The sequence below is a fragment of the Thamnophis elegans genome, chromosome 17, assembly GCF_009769535.1.
Source record: "Thamnophis elegans isolate rThaEle1 chromosome 17, rThaEle1.pri, whole genome shotgun sequence".
Lineage (NCBI taxonomy): Eukaryota > Metazoa > Chordata > Lepidosauria > Squamata > Colubridae > Thamnophis > Thamnophis elegans.
This window is the reverse complement of record NC_045557.1, coordinates 5,365,358-5,380,872: the sequence shown is the minus strand read 5'-3', so window position 1 is coordinate 5,380,872 and position 15,515 is coordinate 5,365,358. Positions and strand designations below refer to the sequence as shown.

The following is a 15,515-nucleotide window of genomic DNA, read 5'->3' as shown; positions in this document are numbered from 1 at the left end:
AGAGGATAGAATAGAATAAAATATGGAATGAATAGAGGATAGAATAGAATAAAATATGGAATGAATAGAGGATAGAATAGAATAGAATGTGGAATGAATAGGACAGAATAGAATAGAATGTGGAATGAATAGAGGATAGATTAGAATAAAATATGGAATGAATAGAGGATAGAATAGAATATGGAATGAATAGAGGATAGAATAGAATAAAATATGGAATGAATAGAGGATAGAATAGAATAGAATGTGGAATGAATAGGACAGAATAGAATAGAATGTGGAATGAATAGAGGACAGAATAGAATAAAATATGGAATGAATAGAGGATAGAATAGAGTAGAATATGGAATGGATAGAGGATAGAATAGAATAGAATACGGAATGAATAGAGGATAGAATAGAATAAAATATGGAATGAATAGAGGATAGAATAGAATAGAAAATGGGAGAAAGTGGCAAGAAGGTGACAAACAACACGGAGAAAGCAGAACTATTTCACTCATTTTTTGCATCTGTCTTTACACAAAGGGATAAAACAGTCCACCTATCAAAAACAGCACCACAAAAATCAGATTAGGAACACAAATTGAAATAGAATAATAAAATAAGTGACATTTTGATTGCCTTTTCCCCCTCCTTTTTCCCAGATGGCCCCCTTTTGCCCAAGCCAGAGATGGAACAGGAGGATGAAGGAGAGGTTTCCCCAACGATGAAACCCGTGGGGGTCACACAGAAGGTCGAGCCGCTTCAAATAGTTAAGGAAGAAGCTGAGGAAACGAGACTTTTTATTTCAGTGGGTGAGTCATGAACAGGCCAGACACCCCAATGTTTTTGTAACTGGGGTTGACTAACGTATATCTCTCGAGTTACGACCACATTTGAGCCTAAAATCTCTTTCTTTTCCCCCCAAGCTTTTAATCTTTTAATTTTTTTTTAAAGTTTTTATTTTACACACATAAACACATCAACAACAAACACATGACTTAGGACAACATAGGAATCAAAAGTTCCATCAAAAATCATAGGGCAGTTCCGTATCGGTTTCTTTGCAATTAGTATTTTCCCTTTCTATAATTAGCTATTCATAACCAAATATTGTTTATCTCTAATGTGCTATATATACGTACATACGGTTCCACCACAAAACCGCGCTCGACTAAACCGCGTCCGACTAAACCGCATCGCTGACGTCATCAACAGGGCGACAACAGCGAGGAGACAGAAGCACGCTGTAAACCCTAAACCTAAAATTAACCCCTAAACCTAAACCTAACCCCCCTAAACCTAATCCTAAACATAACCCTTAACCTAACCCTAAACCTAATCCTAACCCTTAACCTAACCCTAACCCTAACCCTTAACCTAACCCTAAATTTAACCCTAACCCTTAACCTAAACCTAAAGCTAACCCTTACCTTAAGTTGAATCAGCTTGCTTTCAAAGCGCTATTTAAAACGCCCTTCTTTCTCCGCGCTGGCTGTTGTCGCCCTGTTGATGACGTCAGCGACGCGGTTTAATCGGGCGCGGTTTAGTTGAGCGCGGTTTTGACGGGTCACGCGTACATACAATTCCAGGTAAACATGGTTAATTTTTTGAGTCAAATTTCTGTTGCTAAGTGAGTTTGCAATCCCCCCCCCCCCCCCGTTTGCAGACGAACGAGAAGGAGGGAAAAAACCCAGGCGGAAGGGAGTTAAAAGGCAATGGGAAGGGAAGTCGTCCGAGGAAGACGAAGGAGGAGGAAGAGGAGGAGGAAGGACTTTAGATTGTGACCTCAAACTGGACGAAACCTTGGACCGGACGCTGGAAGACGGGGCGAAGCAGCACAATTTGACGGCTGTCAACGTACGCAACATCCTTCACGTAAGTGCGGGCGGCGGCTGATGGGATGGGGCCGCGAACAGGGTCGTCCTCGACTTACAACGATTTATTTAGCGATCGTTCAAAGTTAGAACAGCCCCGGGGGGGAAAAAGATGACTTAACACAGGTAGCCCTCGACTTAAACCGCAATCCGTTGAGTGACAACGCCACTGAAATTGACTGTTTTTCACACTTAACGACCGTTGCAACTTAGCCGTGTGATCGAAATCCAGGCGCTTGGCAAGGGACTCGCCTTTACGACGGTCAACGTGATTCCCCTTTTTGTGACCTTCTCACGAGGGAAGTCAATGGCGGGAAGCCAGGTTTGCTTAACGACCGTGTGGCTAATTTAACAAGGGCGGCGATTCGCTTAACAACCGTGGCAGGAAAGTTCATAACACGGGGGCAAAACTCCCTGGACAAGCGGCTCCCTTAGCCACCGAAATTCTGGGCTCAATCGTGGTTGTAAGTTGAGGACTGTTTCCTCGTCGCCCTCCTGGTCAAGATTTGGATGCTCAACCACCAGCGTGTTCCAACTTATGACGATCGCAGGTCATGTGTGATCACTCTTTGCAGTCTTCTCAAGCTTCCGTTGAACCAGAAGCCGATAGGGGAAGCCTGATTTGCTTAACGACCGCATCATTCGCTTAACGGCTGCAGCGATACCTTTAAAACCGTGGCACCAACGGTCGCCAGCCTTCCCTTTCCGTTGCTTTGCGAGGGAGATTTGGGGCGCCGTGATGGTCGTAAGTCGAGGACTACCTGTGGTTGATTCCCTCCCCGTCCCGACTCGCGGGGCTGGTTCAACAAGCAGCTTTTCCCGGCTTGGAAGTCATCAAGCTGAGAAACTCTTTAATTCTCCCCCCCCTCGCAGGAAGTCATCACCAACGAGCACGTGGTGGCCATGATGAAAGCCGCCATCAGCGAGACGGAGGACGCCCCTGTTTTTGTGAGTCTGGGGGCCGTTGGAAGAGAAGAGAGGAGGGGGGGAAGGAATTGTTACATGGGGTGTGTATCTCAGCAGAGGAAAAAATAGATCTAGCAGATCTAATCATAGTTTAATTAAACAACTCTCTTCTCCATCTCTCTCTTTTCTCTCTATTTCTCTTCTTCTATTTCTTTCCCTCTCATTCTCTCTCATTTTTTTCTCTCTCCCTCTTTCTTTTCCTCTTTCCTTCTCTCTCCTCATTTCTCTCTCCTCTCTTTCCTTTGTCTTTTTCTCTCTTTCCCTCTCTCTCTTCCCCTTTCTCTTTTTTCTCTCATTCTTTCTCTTTTTCTCTTTCTTCTCTCCCTCTTTCTTTATCTGTCTCTTTTTCTCTTACCCTCTTTCTCTCTCTCTCTTTCTTTCTCTTATACTCTCTCACTCTCTCAATCTTTGCAACACATTATACTTCTTTTACATATCCATTGTATGTCCTTTATCTGTACCTGTAAATCTTATATAACTATAACTCTATATCTGTCTATCTACCTATCTAAATATCTAAATATCTATCTATATCTATTTATCTATATATCTAAATATCTATATCTAAATATTTAAATATCTAAATATCTATATCTATCTAAATATCTATCTATCTATCTATCATCTATCTATTTATCTATCTATCTAAATATCTATCTTCTCTCCCTCTTTCTTTATCTGTTTCTTTTTCTCTTACCCTCTTTCTCTCTCTCTTTCTTTCTCTTATACTCTCTCATTCTCTTTCCCTCTTGCTTCCCATTTGTCTCTCTTTCTGCTTGTCTCTCTTTCTCTCTCTCTTCCCCATTCTCTTTTTCTCTCTATTTCTTTCTCTTTCTCTTTTTGCTCTTTCCCTCTCTTTATTTTTCTCTTTCTCTTACCCTCTTTCTCTTTCTCTTACTCCCTCATCCTCTGTCTCTGTCCCTCCCTCCCTCCCTCCCTCTTTCTTTCTTTCTTTCTTTCTTTCTTTCTTTCTTTCTTTCTTTCTTTCTTTTCCCCCTTCTCCCAATTCAGGAGCCCAAAATGACACGGTCCAAGCTGAAGGAAGTGGTAGAGAAAGGGGTGGTAAGTAAAATATAATAGCAGTACAGCTCATTCGTTCGTACCTATACCTAAATTGTGGGCTTTAAAAATATTGATTTCTATCCTGCTTTTATTATTTTTATGAATAATTCAAGGTGGTGAACACCAAAAATATCCCTTCCTCCTCCGATTTTCCCCTCGACAACAACCCTGTGAGGTTTGTTGGGCTGAGTGACTGGCCCAAAGTTACCCAGTTGGTTTTCATGACTAAGGCGGGACTAGAACTCCCCGTCTCCTGGTGATCGGCCCAAAGTCACTCAGCTGCCTTTCGTGCCTAAGGTGGGGCTAGAACTCCCCGTCTCCTGGTGATTGGCCCAAAGTCACTCAGCTGCCTTTCGTGCCTAAGGCGGGACCAGAACTCCCTGTCTCCTGGTGATCGGCCCAAAGTCACCCAGCTGCCTTTCATGCCTAAGGTGGGGCTAGAACTCCCCGTCTCCTGGTGATCGGCCCAAAGTCACTCAGCTGCCTTTCGTGCCTAAGGCGGGACTAGAACTCCCCGTCTCCTGGTGATTGGCCCAAAGTCACCCAGCTGCCTTTTGTGCCTAAGGCGGGACTAGAACTCCCTGTCTCCTGGTGATTGGCCCAAAGTCACTCAGCTGCCTTTCGTGCCTAAGGCGGGACCAGAACTCCCTGTCTCCTGGTGATTGGCCCAAAGTCACCCAGCTGCCTTTCGTGCCTAAGGCGGGACCAGAACTCCCCGTCTCCTGGTGATTGGCCCAAAGTCACCCAGCTGCCTTTCGTGCCTAAGGCGGGACCAGAACTCACCGTCTCCTGGTGATTGGCCCAAAGTCACTCAGCTGCCTTTCGTGCCTAAGGCGGGACCAGAACTCACCGTCTCCTGGTGATTGGCCCAAAGTCACTCAGCTGCCTTTCGTGCCTAAGGCGGGACCAGAACTCCCCGTCTCCTGGTGATTGGCCCAAAGTCACTCAGCTGCCTTTCGTGCCTAAGGCGGGACCAGAACTCCCCGTCTCCTGGTGATTGGCCCAAAGTGGCTTGCTTTTCTTTTATTTATTAATATTATAAGATAAGGCAACAGATTCCATCTGTTTTCTGAAACGGCTTGGATGAACGTGGGGCCCTTTTTAGAAAGTTCTAATTAGAAATGATCGCACGAATGAATGGGAGGCAGGTTCTGCGTAGAATTCACGCCCTTCCTGATTTATTTCTGATTTTTTGTTTTTGTATTTGATGGCAGAGGGTGTCAATCATACTTCTTGCCTCCTCAGGTAATTCCCACCTGGAACATTTCTCCCATCAAGAAAGCCAACGAAATCAAGGTGAGCCCTCTTGAGATTTTTTTTTTTTGATCATCATCTCTGGCAGGCCTTTTATTGTCCTTTTATACGTTGGGAGTAGAAGCCCATAAAAAAATCTTAAAAATACACACATTTGCTACGCTGGTCGGGATGGGTTAGCAAATTCTTTTCTCTGTGTGGGTCCTTGGTGCTCTCTGAGATTGGTGGTTTTCTTGCAGGCGTTTCATGACCCAACTAGGGAACATCATCAGTGGGAGAAGTAGGAAGGGGAGAATTGTGGGGTCCTGGCTGCTCTCTGAGCTTGGTGGTTTTCTTGCAAACGTTTCCTGACCCAACTAGGGAACATCATCAGTGCTAGAAGGGAGTGGGAATTGTGGAGAAGAGGAGGAGGGAGGAGGAGGAGGAAGAAGAAGAGGGGGATGAAGAGGAGGAGGAGGACTGTGGGGTCCTTAATGCTCTCTGAGCTTGGTGGCTTTCTTGCAGACGTTTCCTGACCCAACTAAGTAACATCATCAGTGCTAGAAGGGAGTGGGGCTTGTGGAGAGGAGGAGGGGGGAAAGGAGGAGGAGGAGAGGATGGGAGGAGGAGGAGAAATGAGGAGTCTTTGGTGCTCTCTAAGCTCGGTGGTTTTCCTGCAGGCATTTTATGACCTAACTAGGTAACATCATCAATGTAGAAGGGGTTTGTGGAATGGAGGAGGAGGGGGAGGGGAGGGGGAGGAGAATGTCTGTGGAGTCTTTCTTGCTCTCTTGAGCGCAATGGTTTTCTTGTAGACGTTTCACGACCCAACTAGGGAACATCATCAGTTCTAGAAGGGAGTAGGGTTTGCAAGGTGGGGGAGGAGGACTGTGCAGCTCCTTGGTGCTCCCGGTGCTTAGCTGTTTCCTTGCAGACATTCCATCACCCAGCTAGATAACACCATCAGTGCAAGAGGAGAGTGGGGATTGCAGAGAGGAGGAGGAGGAGAAGAAGAAGAGGAGGGAGAGGGAGGAGAAGGAGAAGAGGAGGAGGAAGAGGAGGCCTGTCCTTGGTGCTCTCTGAGCTGAGTTGTTTCCTTGCAGACATTTCATCACCCAGCTAGGTAACACCATCAGTGTCAGAAGGGAGAGGAGGAGGAAGACTGTGGGATCCTTGGTGCTCTCTGAGCTTGGTGGTTTCATCCCAGGCGTTTCACCACCCAACTAGGTAACCTCATCAGCGCTAGAAGGAAGGGGATTTTGCAGAGGAGAGGAGAACGAGAAAGGGATGAGCAGAACAATCCTCCCCAGTGCTCTCTTGAGCTTGGATTGCTTTCCTTGCAGACCTCTCACGACCCATCTAGGCAACGCCATCAGTGCTGGAAAAACCACCAACCTCAGAGACCCCCCCAGGACCCCACCGTTCCTTCAGCCCTGAGCCTGCAAAGCGTCTCTTCCATAAACTCTTTTTTTTAAAAAGTTTTGCAGGAGATTAAATTAAATTAAAATTCACCCTCTCCGCCTGGCCTGCTCCACCAATCCACGAAAGCTCCTCCCCACCTCTTTTTTCTCTCTGGGAAAACTCACCTTTCTGCCCTTCTTCCTTTTTCTTGCCCCCCACCCTCTCCCCTTCCCCATCACTGCAGCCCCCTCAGTTCGTCGACATCCCTCTCGAAGACGACGATTCGTCCGACGAGGAATACCAACCGGAAGAGGATGAAGAAGATGAAACAGCAGAAGAGGTACGCTTTACAAGTGGAGCGGTGTGTGTGTGTGTGTGTTTGTGTGTGTGTCTGTGTGTGTGTGTGTAACCATATTTACTTACTTTCCCTACCGGTGGTTGTAGCCCGCCAGAGCCAGCGGGATGGAGTCTGGGCAACTGAATGAAGGTGAATGTTTTTAGTAGCCAGATGCCCTTCCTGTCGCCAGTGCGGAATTTTTTTTTCCAGCAGATATATGCCCAGAGAGAGAAATATCTGCCTCTACCTAGCCTCAAACTCACGGCCTCTCGACTGTGAGGCAAGGGCTCCGCCTCTTAAGGCCACCGCACCACTTTCAGCATTCTCCTTTATGTTCCCCCGAAACTGGTGTATAGAATTACCCCACTGCTGACACCAGAAATCTTCGTTTTTCCCTCTCTCCCTTCTCCATCATTGGAGGTTTTCAAGAAAAGATTGGACCATTGTTGGTCTGAAATGGGATGGGTTTTCTTATTTGAGCAGTGGGTTGGACTAGAAGACCTCTAAAGTCCCTTCCAACTATGCTATTCTGCGATTCCTTCCTTCCTTCCTTCCTTCCTTCCTTCCTTCCTTCCTTCCTTCCTTCCTTCCTTCCTTCCTTCCCCATCATTGGAGGTTTTTAATAAAAGACTGGACAGCCACTTGTTTGAAACGGGATAGGGTCTCCTGCTTGAGCAGGGGGTTGGACTAGAAGACCTCTACAGTCCCTTCCAATTCTGTTATTCTGTTATTCTCTCCTTTTTAAAAAAAATGTTTTAATTTTGTTTATACAGACATAACATCTTTGCAACACATTATATTTCTTTTACATATCCATTGTATTTCCTTTATCTGTACCTGTAAATCTTCTTTCTTTCTTTCTTTCTATCTATCTATCATCTATCTATCTATCTATCTATCTATCTATCTATCTATCTTATCTATCTATCTACCTATCTACCTACCTACCTACCTACCTACCTACCTACCTACCTACCTACCTTACCTATCATCCATCCATCTATCTATCTACCTACCTATCATCTATTTATCTATCTATCTATCTATCTATCTATCTATCTATCTATCTATCTATCATCTATCTATCTATCTAATCTATATCTATCTATCTATCTATCTATCTATCTATCTATATCTATCTAAATATCTATCTCTCTATCTATCTATCTATCTATCTATCTATATCTATCTATCTAAATATCTATCTATCTCTATCTATCTATCTATCTATCTATCTATCTATATCTATCTATCTATCTATCTAAATATCTATCTATCTCTCTCTCTCTCTATCTACCTACCTACCTACCTACCTACCTACCTACCTACCTACCTACCTACCTACATATCTATCTATCTAAATATCTAAATATCTATCTAAATATCTATATCTATCTATCTTTCTGTGTCTGTCTGTCTGTCTATCTATCTATCTATCTATCTATCTTTGTATCTATATCTAAATCTATCTAAATATCAATCTATCTAAATATCTATCTATCGCTATCTAAATATCTATCTATATCTATCTAAACATCTAAATCAATCTATCTATCTATCTATCTATCTATCTATCTATCTATCTATCTATCTATCTATCTATCTATCTATCTACCGACCTACATATTTTATTTCATATATCTTTTCTACTATATATAACAACCTTCATGTACACTTAAATCATCTTATTATCATTTTATTTCCTACTATGTCCACAATCTATTTTGTATTTCCACCTTTTATTCATTTTCCGGTTTTGTATTTCTCTCCTATAAGTTCTGCTATGGCTGCTGGTAGTTTGACCAGGGGAGTCAAGCTACCAGCAGCCATAGTCAACAACAACATTTATCTCTCTCTCTCTCTCTCTCTCTCTCTCTCTCCCTCCCTCCCTCCCTCCCTCCCTCCCTCTGTCTCTCTCTCTCTCTCACACACACACACACTGATTTCTTGTTTCTTCTCCAGAGTTTATTGGAGAGCGATGTAGAAAGCAGCACCTCGTCCCCCCGGGGGTCCAAGCGTCGTTGGAGACAGTCAGAGACGGTGGAGACGGACGAGGAAGGCAGCCCCCGCTTGGAGGTAAGCGCTTCCTCCATCCTCTGCCTTCCTCTCACACGCTTGCTCTGGTTGTTCAGCGAAGCACGGCCACCGTTAAGTGAATCAGGCGGTCCTTAAGCAAATCCGGTTTTCCCCCCTTGAGTTTGATCCGGCTGGGAAAGTCGTATCAACGGCGATCCAGTGACCCTGGAATGCTGCCCCCGTCATAAGTGTGAAGCAGGGCACTGAGTCACTCCCCTCCCCCCCACCGTGCCAGTGTAACTTTGAATGGCCGCTAAGCCAACAGGTGTCAGTCAAGATCTACCTTTACGGTGTTCCCAAGAAGATGAATTGTGTGTCACTTTTTTCAGCCCCGTTTTCTGGCGGCGGCAAAATGAACGGTTGTAAGTTGGGGAGTACGTTATATGCCAATTACCTCCACTCGACCAATTAGATCCCACAGGTTAGGCCTCCTCCGAGTTCCATCAGCCAGTCAATGTCGACTGGCAACTACGCGGAGCAGAGCCTTCTCTGTGGCAGCTCCGACCCTATGGAACGAACGAACTCCCCTTGGAGATTCGTACCCTCACCACCCTCCAGACCTTCCGCATAGCACTTAAAACCTGGCTGTCCCGACAGGCCTGGGGCTAAAGACCTTCACTGTACCCGAATTGTATGAATATTGTGCTTTTAATGATGTATTGTCCTATATGTAACTCGGTTTGTCTCCCCCTGCCTTTGAATTGTGAGCCGCCCTGAGTCCCCTTGGGGAAAAGGGCGGCATACAAATATTAATAAATACAAATACAAATACAAATGATGGAGGTCGTTCTCGGATGACAAGTGTTTGTTTAGCAACCGTCCAAATTTACAATGGCACTGAAAAAAAATTCAGTGAAATGTGAAAAAAAATTCACATTCAACTCACGAATGTTTCACACTTAACGACAGTGGCAACACTTCACAGTCAAGCGATTTGCATTCGGATGCTTGGCCACTGATTCACATTTACGACGGCCGCAGCGTCCCGTATGTGTGTGTGTCTGTGTGTGTTTTCACGCGATCCCCTTTTGCGACCTTCGTTCAAGCCGAGTCCACGGGGAAACTCGGATTCGCTTAACGACCGCGTTGCTATCTTCACCACTGCCGCGATTCCCTTAATCAGTGATTCCCCGGGGTGAAGGGGGTGATTTTAATTACGTTAATTCATTATTCTATGACTCTCCTTTTAAGTTTTTGAAGAAGTTTTATTATAAATGGGAGTTTTATTGCTTTTATATATGAGGTTTTATATTCTTTTAAGCCGCCTCGAGTCGCCGTGGCTGGATAGGCGGTAATATAAATCTCCCAAATAGAGTAGAGTAGAAAATGATGGAGGGAAGACAGGATGTAGAAGAGTCAGAAGTAGAGGAGAGAAGAAGATAGGAAGAGAGGGATAGGAGAGAGGGTGAAGGGGGAAGATGAGGTGTATGAGGAGGAGTGGTAAGGGGAGAGAGGAGAAGGAGAAAGGAAGGGGAAGTAGAGTAGAAAATGATGGAGGGAAGACAGGATGTAGGAGAGTCGGAAGTAGAGGAGAGAAAAAGATAGGAAGAGAGGGATAGGAGAGAGGGTGAAGGGGGAAGATGAGGTGTATAAGGAGGAGTGGTAAGGGGAGAGAGGAGAAGGAGAAAGGAAGGGGAAGTAGAGTAGTATGGAAGCGGAAATACGCCAATGAGAGGAAGAGTGGGAAGCAGAAGGGAGAAGAAAGGTGGGAAGAGAGGGATAGGAGAGAGGGTAAGGGGGGAAGATGAGGAGGATGAGGAGAAGGAGGAGTGGAATGTAGAGAGAGGAGAAGGAGAAAGGAAGGGGAAGTAGAGTAGGAAAGGAAGATGGAGGGAAGATAGGAAGTAAGAGAGAGGTAGAAGAAAGAGGTGTATGGAGAGTAGAAGAGCTAATAATGGGTGTTAATCTTTTTGGGGCGTTGAGGACAAGAGGAACTGATGTAATCATTATTTAATACTATATGATACTGGCTATGTATAGTATACATGTGATTGTATGTTATGAAAATGGAAATAAAAATATGTCTATAGCAATATAAATCTCCCAAATAAATAAATGAAGCGAAATAAACACGGTGAGGAAAGTCATAAAACCGGGGGGGGGGCAGGGTTCCCTTCGCGAACATCTCACTCAGCGGCATAAACGTCGGGGGCCCGTTGCGGTCGTAAGCGCGAGGACTCCCTGTAAGGAATGCGCTTAGAAGCCTTTTAACGACTCAGGAGGTTGCTGTCAGCCCCTGAGCTGTGCCAGTTTCTCTCGTCCAGGCCGAGAAGGGGGCCAGCCCCCCTGCCCAGCGACATGTCAGCGCCGAGGTCATCCCTATGGGCCCCCCACCGCCCCCCAAGCCCAAGCAGAACAAGGACACCGTCTTCATGGAGAAGCTCCATGCGGTGGACGAAGAACTGGCCTCCAGCCCCGTCTGCATGGATGCCTTCCAGGTAAGACCTACCAAATATCTCCACCCCAAAAATGAAAAGAGAGAAGTTCTAGGCTGCATCAACAGAGGGAGAGAATCAAGATCCCGTGAAGTGTTGATACCACTTTATAAGGCCTTGGGAAGGCCACACTTGGAATATTTGCATTCAGTTTTGGTCGCCACGATGTAGAAAAGATGTGGAGACTCTAGAAAGAGTGCAGAGAAGAGCAACAAAGAGGATTAGGGGACTGGAGGCTAAAACATAGGAAGAACGGTTGCAGGAACTGGGAATATGTCTAGTTTAATGAAAAGAAGGACTTCTTACTAGAAGTACAGTAGTACAGACTAACTTGATTCTGCACCTAATAACGGCAGCAAGACTGTTGGTGGCGCAATACTGGAAGAAGGAAGACTTGCCTACAACTCAAGAATGGACATTGAAAGTCACAAACTTAGCCGAGATGGCTAAAATATCGGCATAAAGATCACTCAAATGAGAGATATAAACGAGACTGGAAAAAATGGATTGGCTATATATAAAAAAAATACGGGACCAAGAAATTCCGGTTAGCCTATGCTTAAGATCAGAAATGATTTAAATTGTTTAAAGTTAGCTCAGTAAGAAGAAGCTAAGGTCAATGTAGAATGTCATTAATTTCTTTATTTCTTTTTTCTCAATAGATTTTAGACTGTGTTTGTTAAAAATCCATACCATGTACAGGTTCTGGGAAGTCGGGGGGGGGGTGGGTGGGAGGAGGAGGGGGGTTGGGGGGGAGGGAGGGAGGGGTATAGATTAGGCTAGACAAGAATTTGGTGGTAAACTAGCATTATTTTGACACACAAAAATTGTACTTCGATGTCTTACGGATTGAGGAATGATGAAATGTTTGTGTTAAAAGAAAAAGAAATAAAACTTTTGAACCAAAAAAAAAAAAAAAGAAGGACTAGGGGAGACATGATAGCAGTCTTCCAATATCTCAGGGGCTGCCCCAAAGAAGAGGGAGTCAAACTATTCTCCAAAGCACCTGAGGGTAGAACAAGAAGCAATGGGTGGAAACTAATCAAGGAGAGAAGCAACTTAGGAGAAATTTCCAGACAGTCAGAACAATTAATCAGTGGAACAACTTGCCTCCAGAAGTTGTGAATGTTCCATCACTGGAAGTTTTAAAGAAGATGTTGGTCAACCATTTGTCTGAAGTGGTGTAAGTTTTCCTGCCTAGATAGAGGGTTGGACTAGAAGACCTCCAATGTCCCTTCCAACTCTTTGTTATTCTATATTCTAGGGCTAAGCCCTCCCCCAACCCAGCCTCCCCCCCCCCATTCTTCTTATTCACAAAGGCATCCATTGAAAGAGAATTTCAAATAATCTGAATGAAATTCAACCACATAATTTTTCTACTTGTCTTTGGTTCGCTCGAAAAAAGTTGGACGGGCACCCACAACTTCTGGTGGCAAGCTGTTCCACCGCTTAATTGTTCTCACTGTCAGCCTCTTGATGATTGGCCAAAAGTCAACCGGCTGTCTTTCATGTCTCAAGCAGGATTAGAACTCCTTTAGATGATTATTCGTTGTGAATGGGAAATGCTTCCGTTGCCAGGAATTCTTTTCACCGCTTCTTTCTCACCTCAATAAATCTCGTTAAAGAAGACCACGGGAACTGTCCTCGCGAGAACCGCTTCCAGTGTTAAGACTCTCCCTTTCCTTCCCAGCCTCTGGAAGACAGCTTAATTGCCTTCCGCACCCGATCCAAGAGACCCCTGAAGGACGTGCCCCTCGGTCAACTGGAGGCCGAGCTTCGGGCTCCGGACATCACTCCGGACATGTACGACCCCAATACAGCGGACGACGAAGACTGGAAGCGGTGGCTGGGCGGGCTGATGAATGACGACGTGGAAAACGAAGGCAAGTTTGAGATGGAAGAAAATGAAACTTTGAGTTCAGTTCAGTTTATTAAATTTATATGCTGCCCTTTTCCCCCGAAGGGGACTCAGGGCGGCTCACAACTCGAACCGGGGAGGGGGATACAGACAAAAGATTTAAAAAACAACAGCATAACAATATATAATTTAAAAGCACACAACAACCATACCATTTGAGACAGGGGCAACAGCTCTTTAGCCCCAGGCCTGTCGGAACAACCAGGTTTTAAGGGCTTTGCGGAAGGCCTGGAGGGTGGTGAGGGTTCGAATCTCCACGGGGAGTTCGTTCCAGAGAGTCGGAGCAGCCACAGAGAAGGCTCTCCTCCGGGTAGTCGCCAGTCGACACTGGCCGGCGGATGGGATTCGGAGGAGGCCTAATCTGTGGGATCTAATCGGTCTGGTGGAGGTAATTGGCAGCAGGCGGTCTCTTAAGTACCCAGGTCCAATATCATGAAGGGCTTTATAAGTGACGACTAGCGCCTTGAAGCGTATCCGGAGATCAACAGGCAGCCAGTGCAGCTCGCGGAGGATAGGTGTTACGTGGGTGAACCGAGGTACACCCACGATCACTCGTGCGGCTGCATTCTGGACAAGCTGAAGTCTCCGAATACTCTTCAAGGGCTCCCCCATGTAGAGCACGTTGCAGTAGTAGTTGCAGAGTTTGGGTTTTACTGATTAGACCAGGGGGAGGGGCACGACCTGTGGCTCTTCCGTCCCTCTTCTGCGGCTCGCTGTCACCGCTCGGCTCCACAGTTAGGACAGGTAGAGGAAAAAGGACACTCCGCTAGGAGGAGACACTATGGTGGGGAAATTGGACTTCCGGTCGGCTCCAGAATTGAGCGGTGTGGGTGGATGTTCCAGTTGTGGCTCTTTGAGTGTTTAAGGTTGCCGACCACTGGATTAGACTGATTTTAAAAAAAAAATATAGAAATGGCTAGTTTGTATTATTCTGTCCCAAAGATGCATTTTTTCAGGAGTCAAGAGGACTTTCTTGGTTTTTTCTTTCTTAAGTTTTTTATTAGATGAAGATTAAAAACAATGGACACAATGCGACAGTTCTGGCATAAACGTTTCCATATAGTGATTAGATCTTACAACGGTTACATTTTATATCCATTACATAGGTAGGTGTAGTCGGTCAGATGACCCATCCGTTGATCCTTCCTTTTATACAATTACTAATCATACAAATACACATCCAATTCCTACCTATCGCACATTCTTAATACCACGTTTCCCAATTCTTAACTTGTCTCGGTTTTTCTGTCCCGTCCTTTTCCCCTCGTTTCTAACCGTTTGTCGCAGATTTTGTGATATTCCGATATTCGTTTTTTGAGTTCTAGAGTCAGTCTGTCCATCTCTGCGCACGTCAAGATCTTATCTATTATTTCTTGTTCAGAGGGAGTCTCCTTATTTTTCTATTTTTGTGCAAAAACTTAGTTCTTTTCTTTTGAAGGCGTTTCGCTTCTCATTCAAGAAGCTTCATCAGCTCTGACCAGACAGTCATTTACATCCTTTTAGAGGGTCATTGAGGCCACTTGGAGATTTATTTGTGTCTTCTTTAAAGACCTTTCTCTTCTCATCCAAGAAGCTTCTTCTGCTCTGGTCATTTGTGTCCCTTTTAGAGGGTCGTTGAGGCCACTTGGAGGTTTCTCTCTCTCCCCGTGGTCAGGTGGTCAAATTCAGACACTTGGCAAACTGACTCATACTTATGACGGTTGCTAGGTCCCAGAGCGGGTCATGTGACCCGCTTTTGCAACCTTTTGACAAGCGAAGTCCATTCATTTAACGGCCCGGGTTACTAACTTGTCGGCGGCAAGGGATTCACTTAACAGCAGTGGCAAGAAAAGTCATAAAACGGGGCGAAGCTCAATTAACAAATGTTTCACTTAGCAACAGAAATGTTGGACTCAATTGTGCAATTCATTGAGGAATTTGCTCCTTGCATTTAAAGAGGAATTTGCATTTCCTCCGAGTTGGGTCGTTTTCCCGAAGCATCCGGAAAAGGAGGAATTCTCTCGTTAAGATAACTTCCTTTTCCCCCCTCTTCTAGATGAAGCCGATGATGACGATGATCCTGAATATAATTTTTTGGAAGATCTGGATGAACCCGACACGGAGGACTTCAGGAATGACCGTGCCGTCAGAATCACAAGTACGTTCCCCTTATCTACGGCTACTCCTCGACTTACAACCGCAGTACAGCCCGGAGTTGTGGTCATGGGTTTTTGCAGTCGTATGTTGAA

General features: G+C 45.2%; 1 protein-coding gene across 1 annotated transcript in view; it reads left to right on the top strand.

The window, feature by feature from the left end:
* The window catches only part of GON4L (gon-4 like), a 44,106-nt gene that overhangs the window by 4,060 nt on the left and 24,531 nt on the right, over positions 1–15,515 (top strand). The window contains 10 exon segments of the mRNA XM_032234285.1: positions 648–797; positions 1,652–1,860; positions 2,733–2,807; positions 3,837–3,887; positions 5,133–5,183; positions 6,766–6,861; positions 8,821–8,934; positions 11,199–11,372; positions 13,060–13,252; positions 15,323–15,468. Coding sequence (XP_032090176.1) covers positions 648–797; positions 1,652–1,860; positions 2,733–2,807; positions 3,837–3,887; positions 5,133–5,183; positions 6,766–6,861; positions 8,821–8,934; positions 11,199–11,372; positions 13,060–13,252; positions 15,323–15,468 — 1,259 coding nt within the window.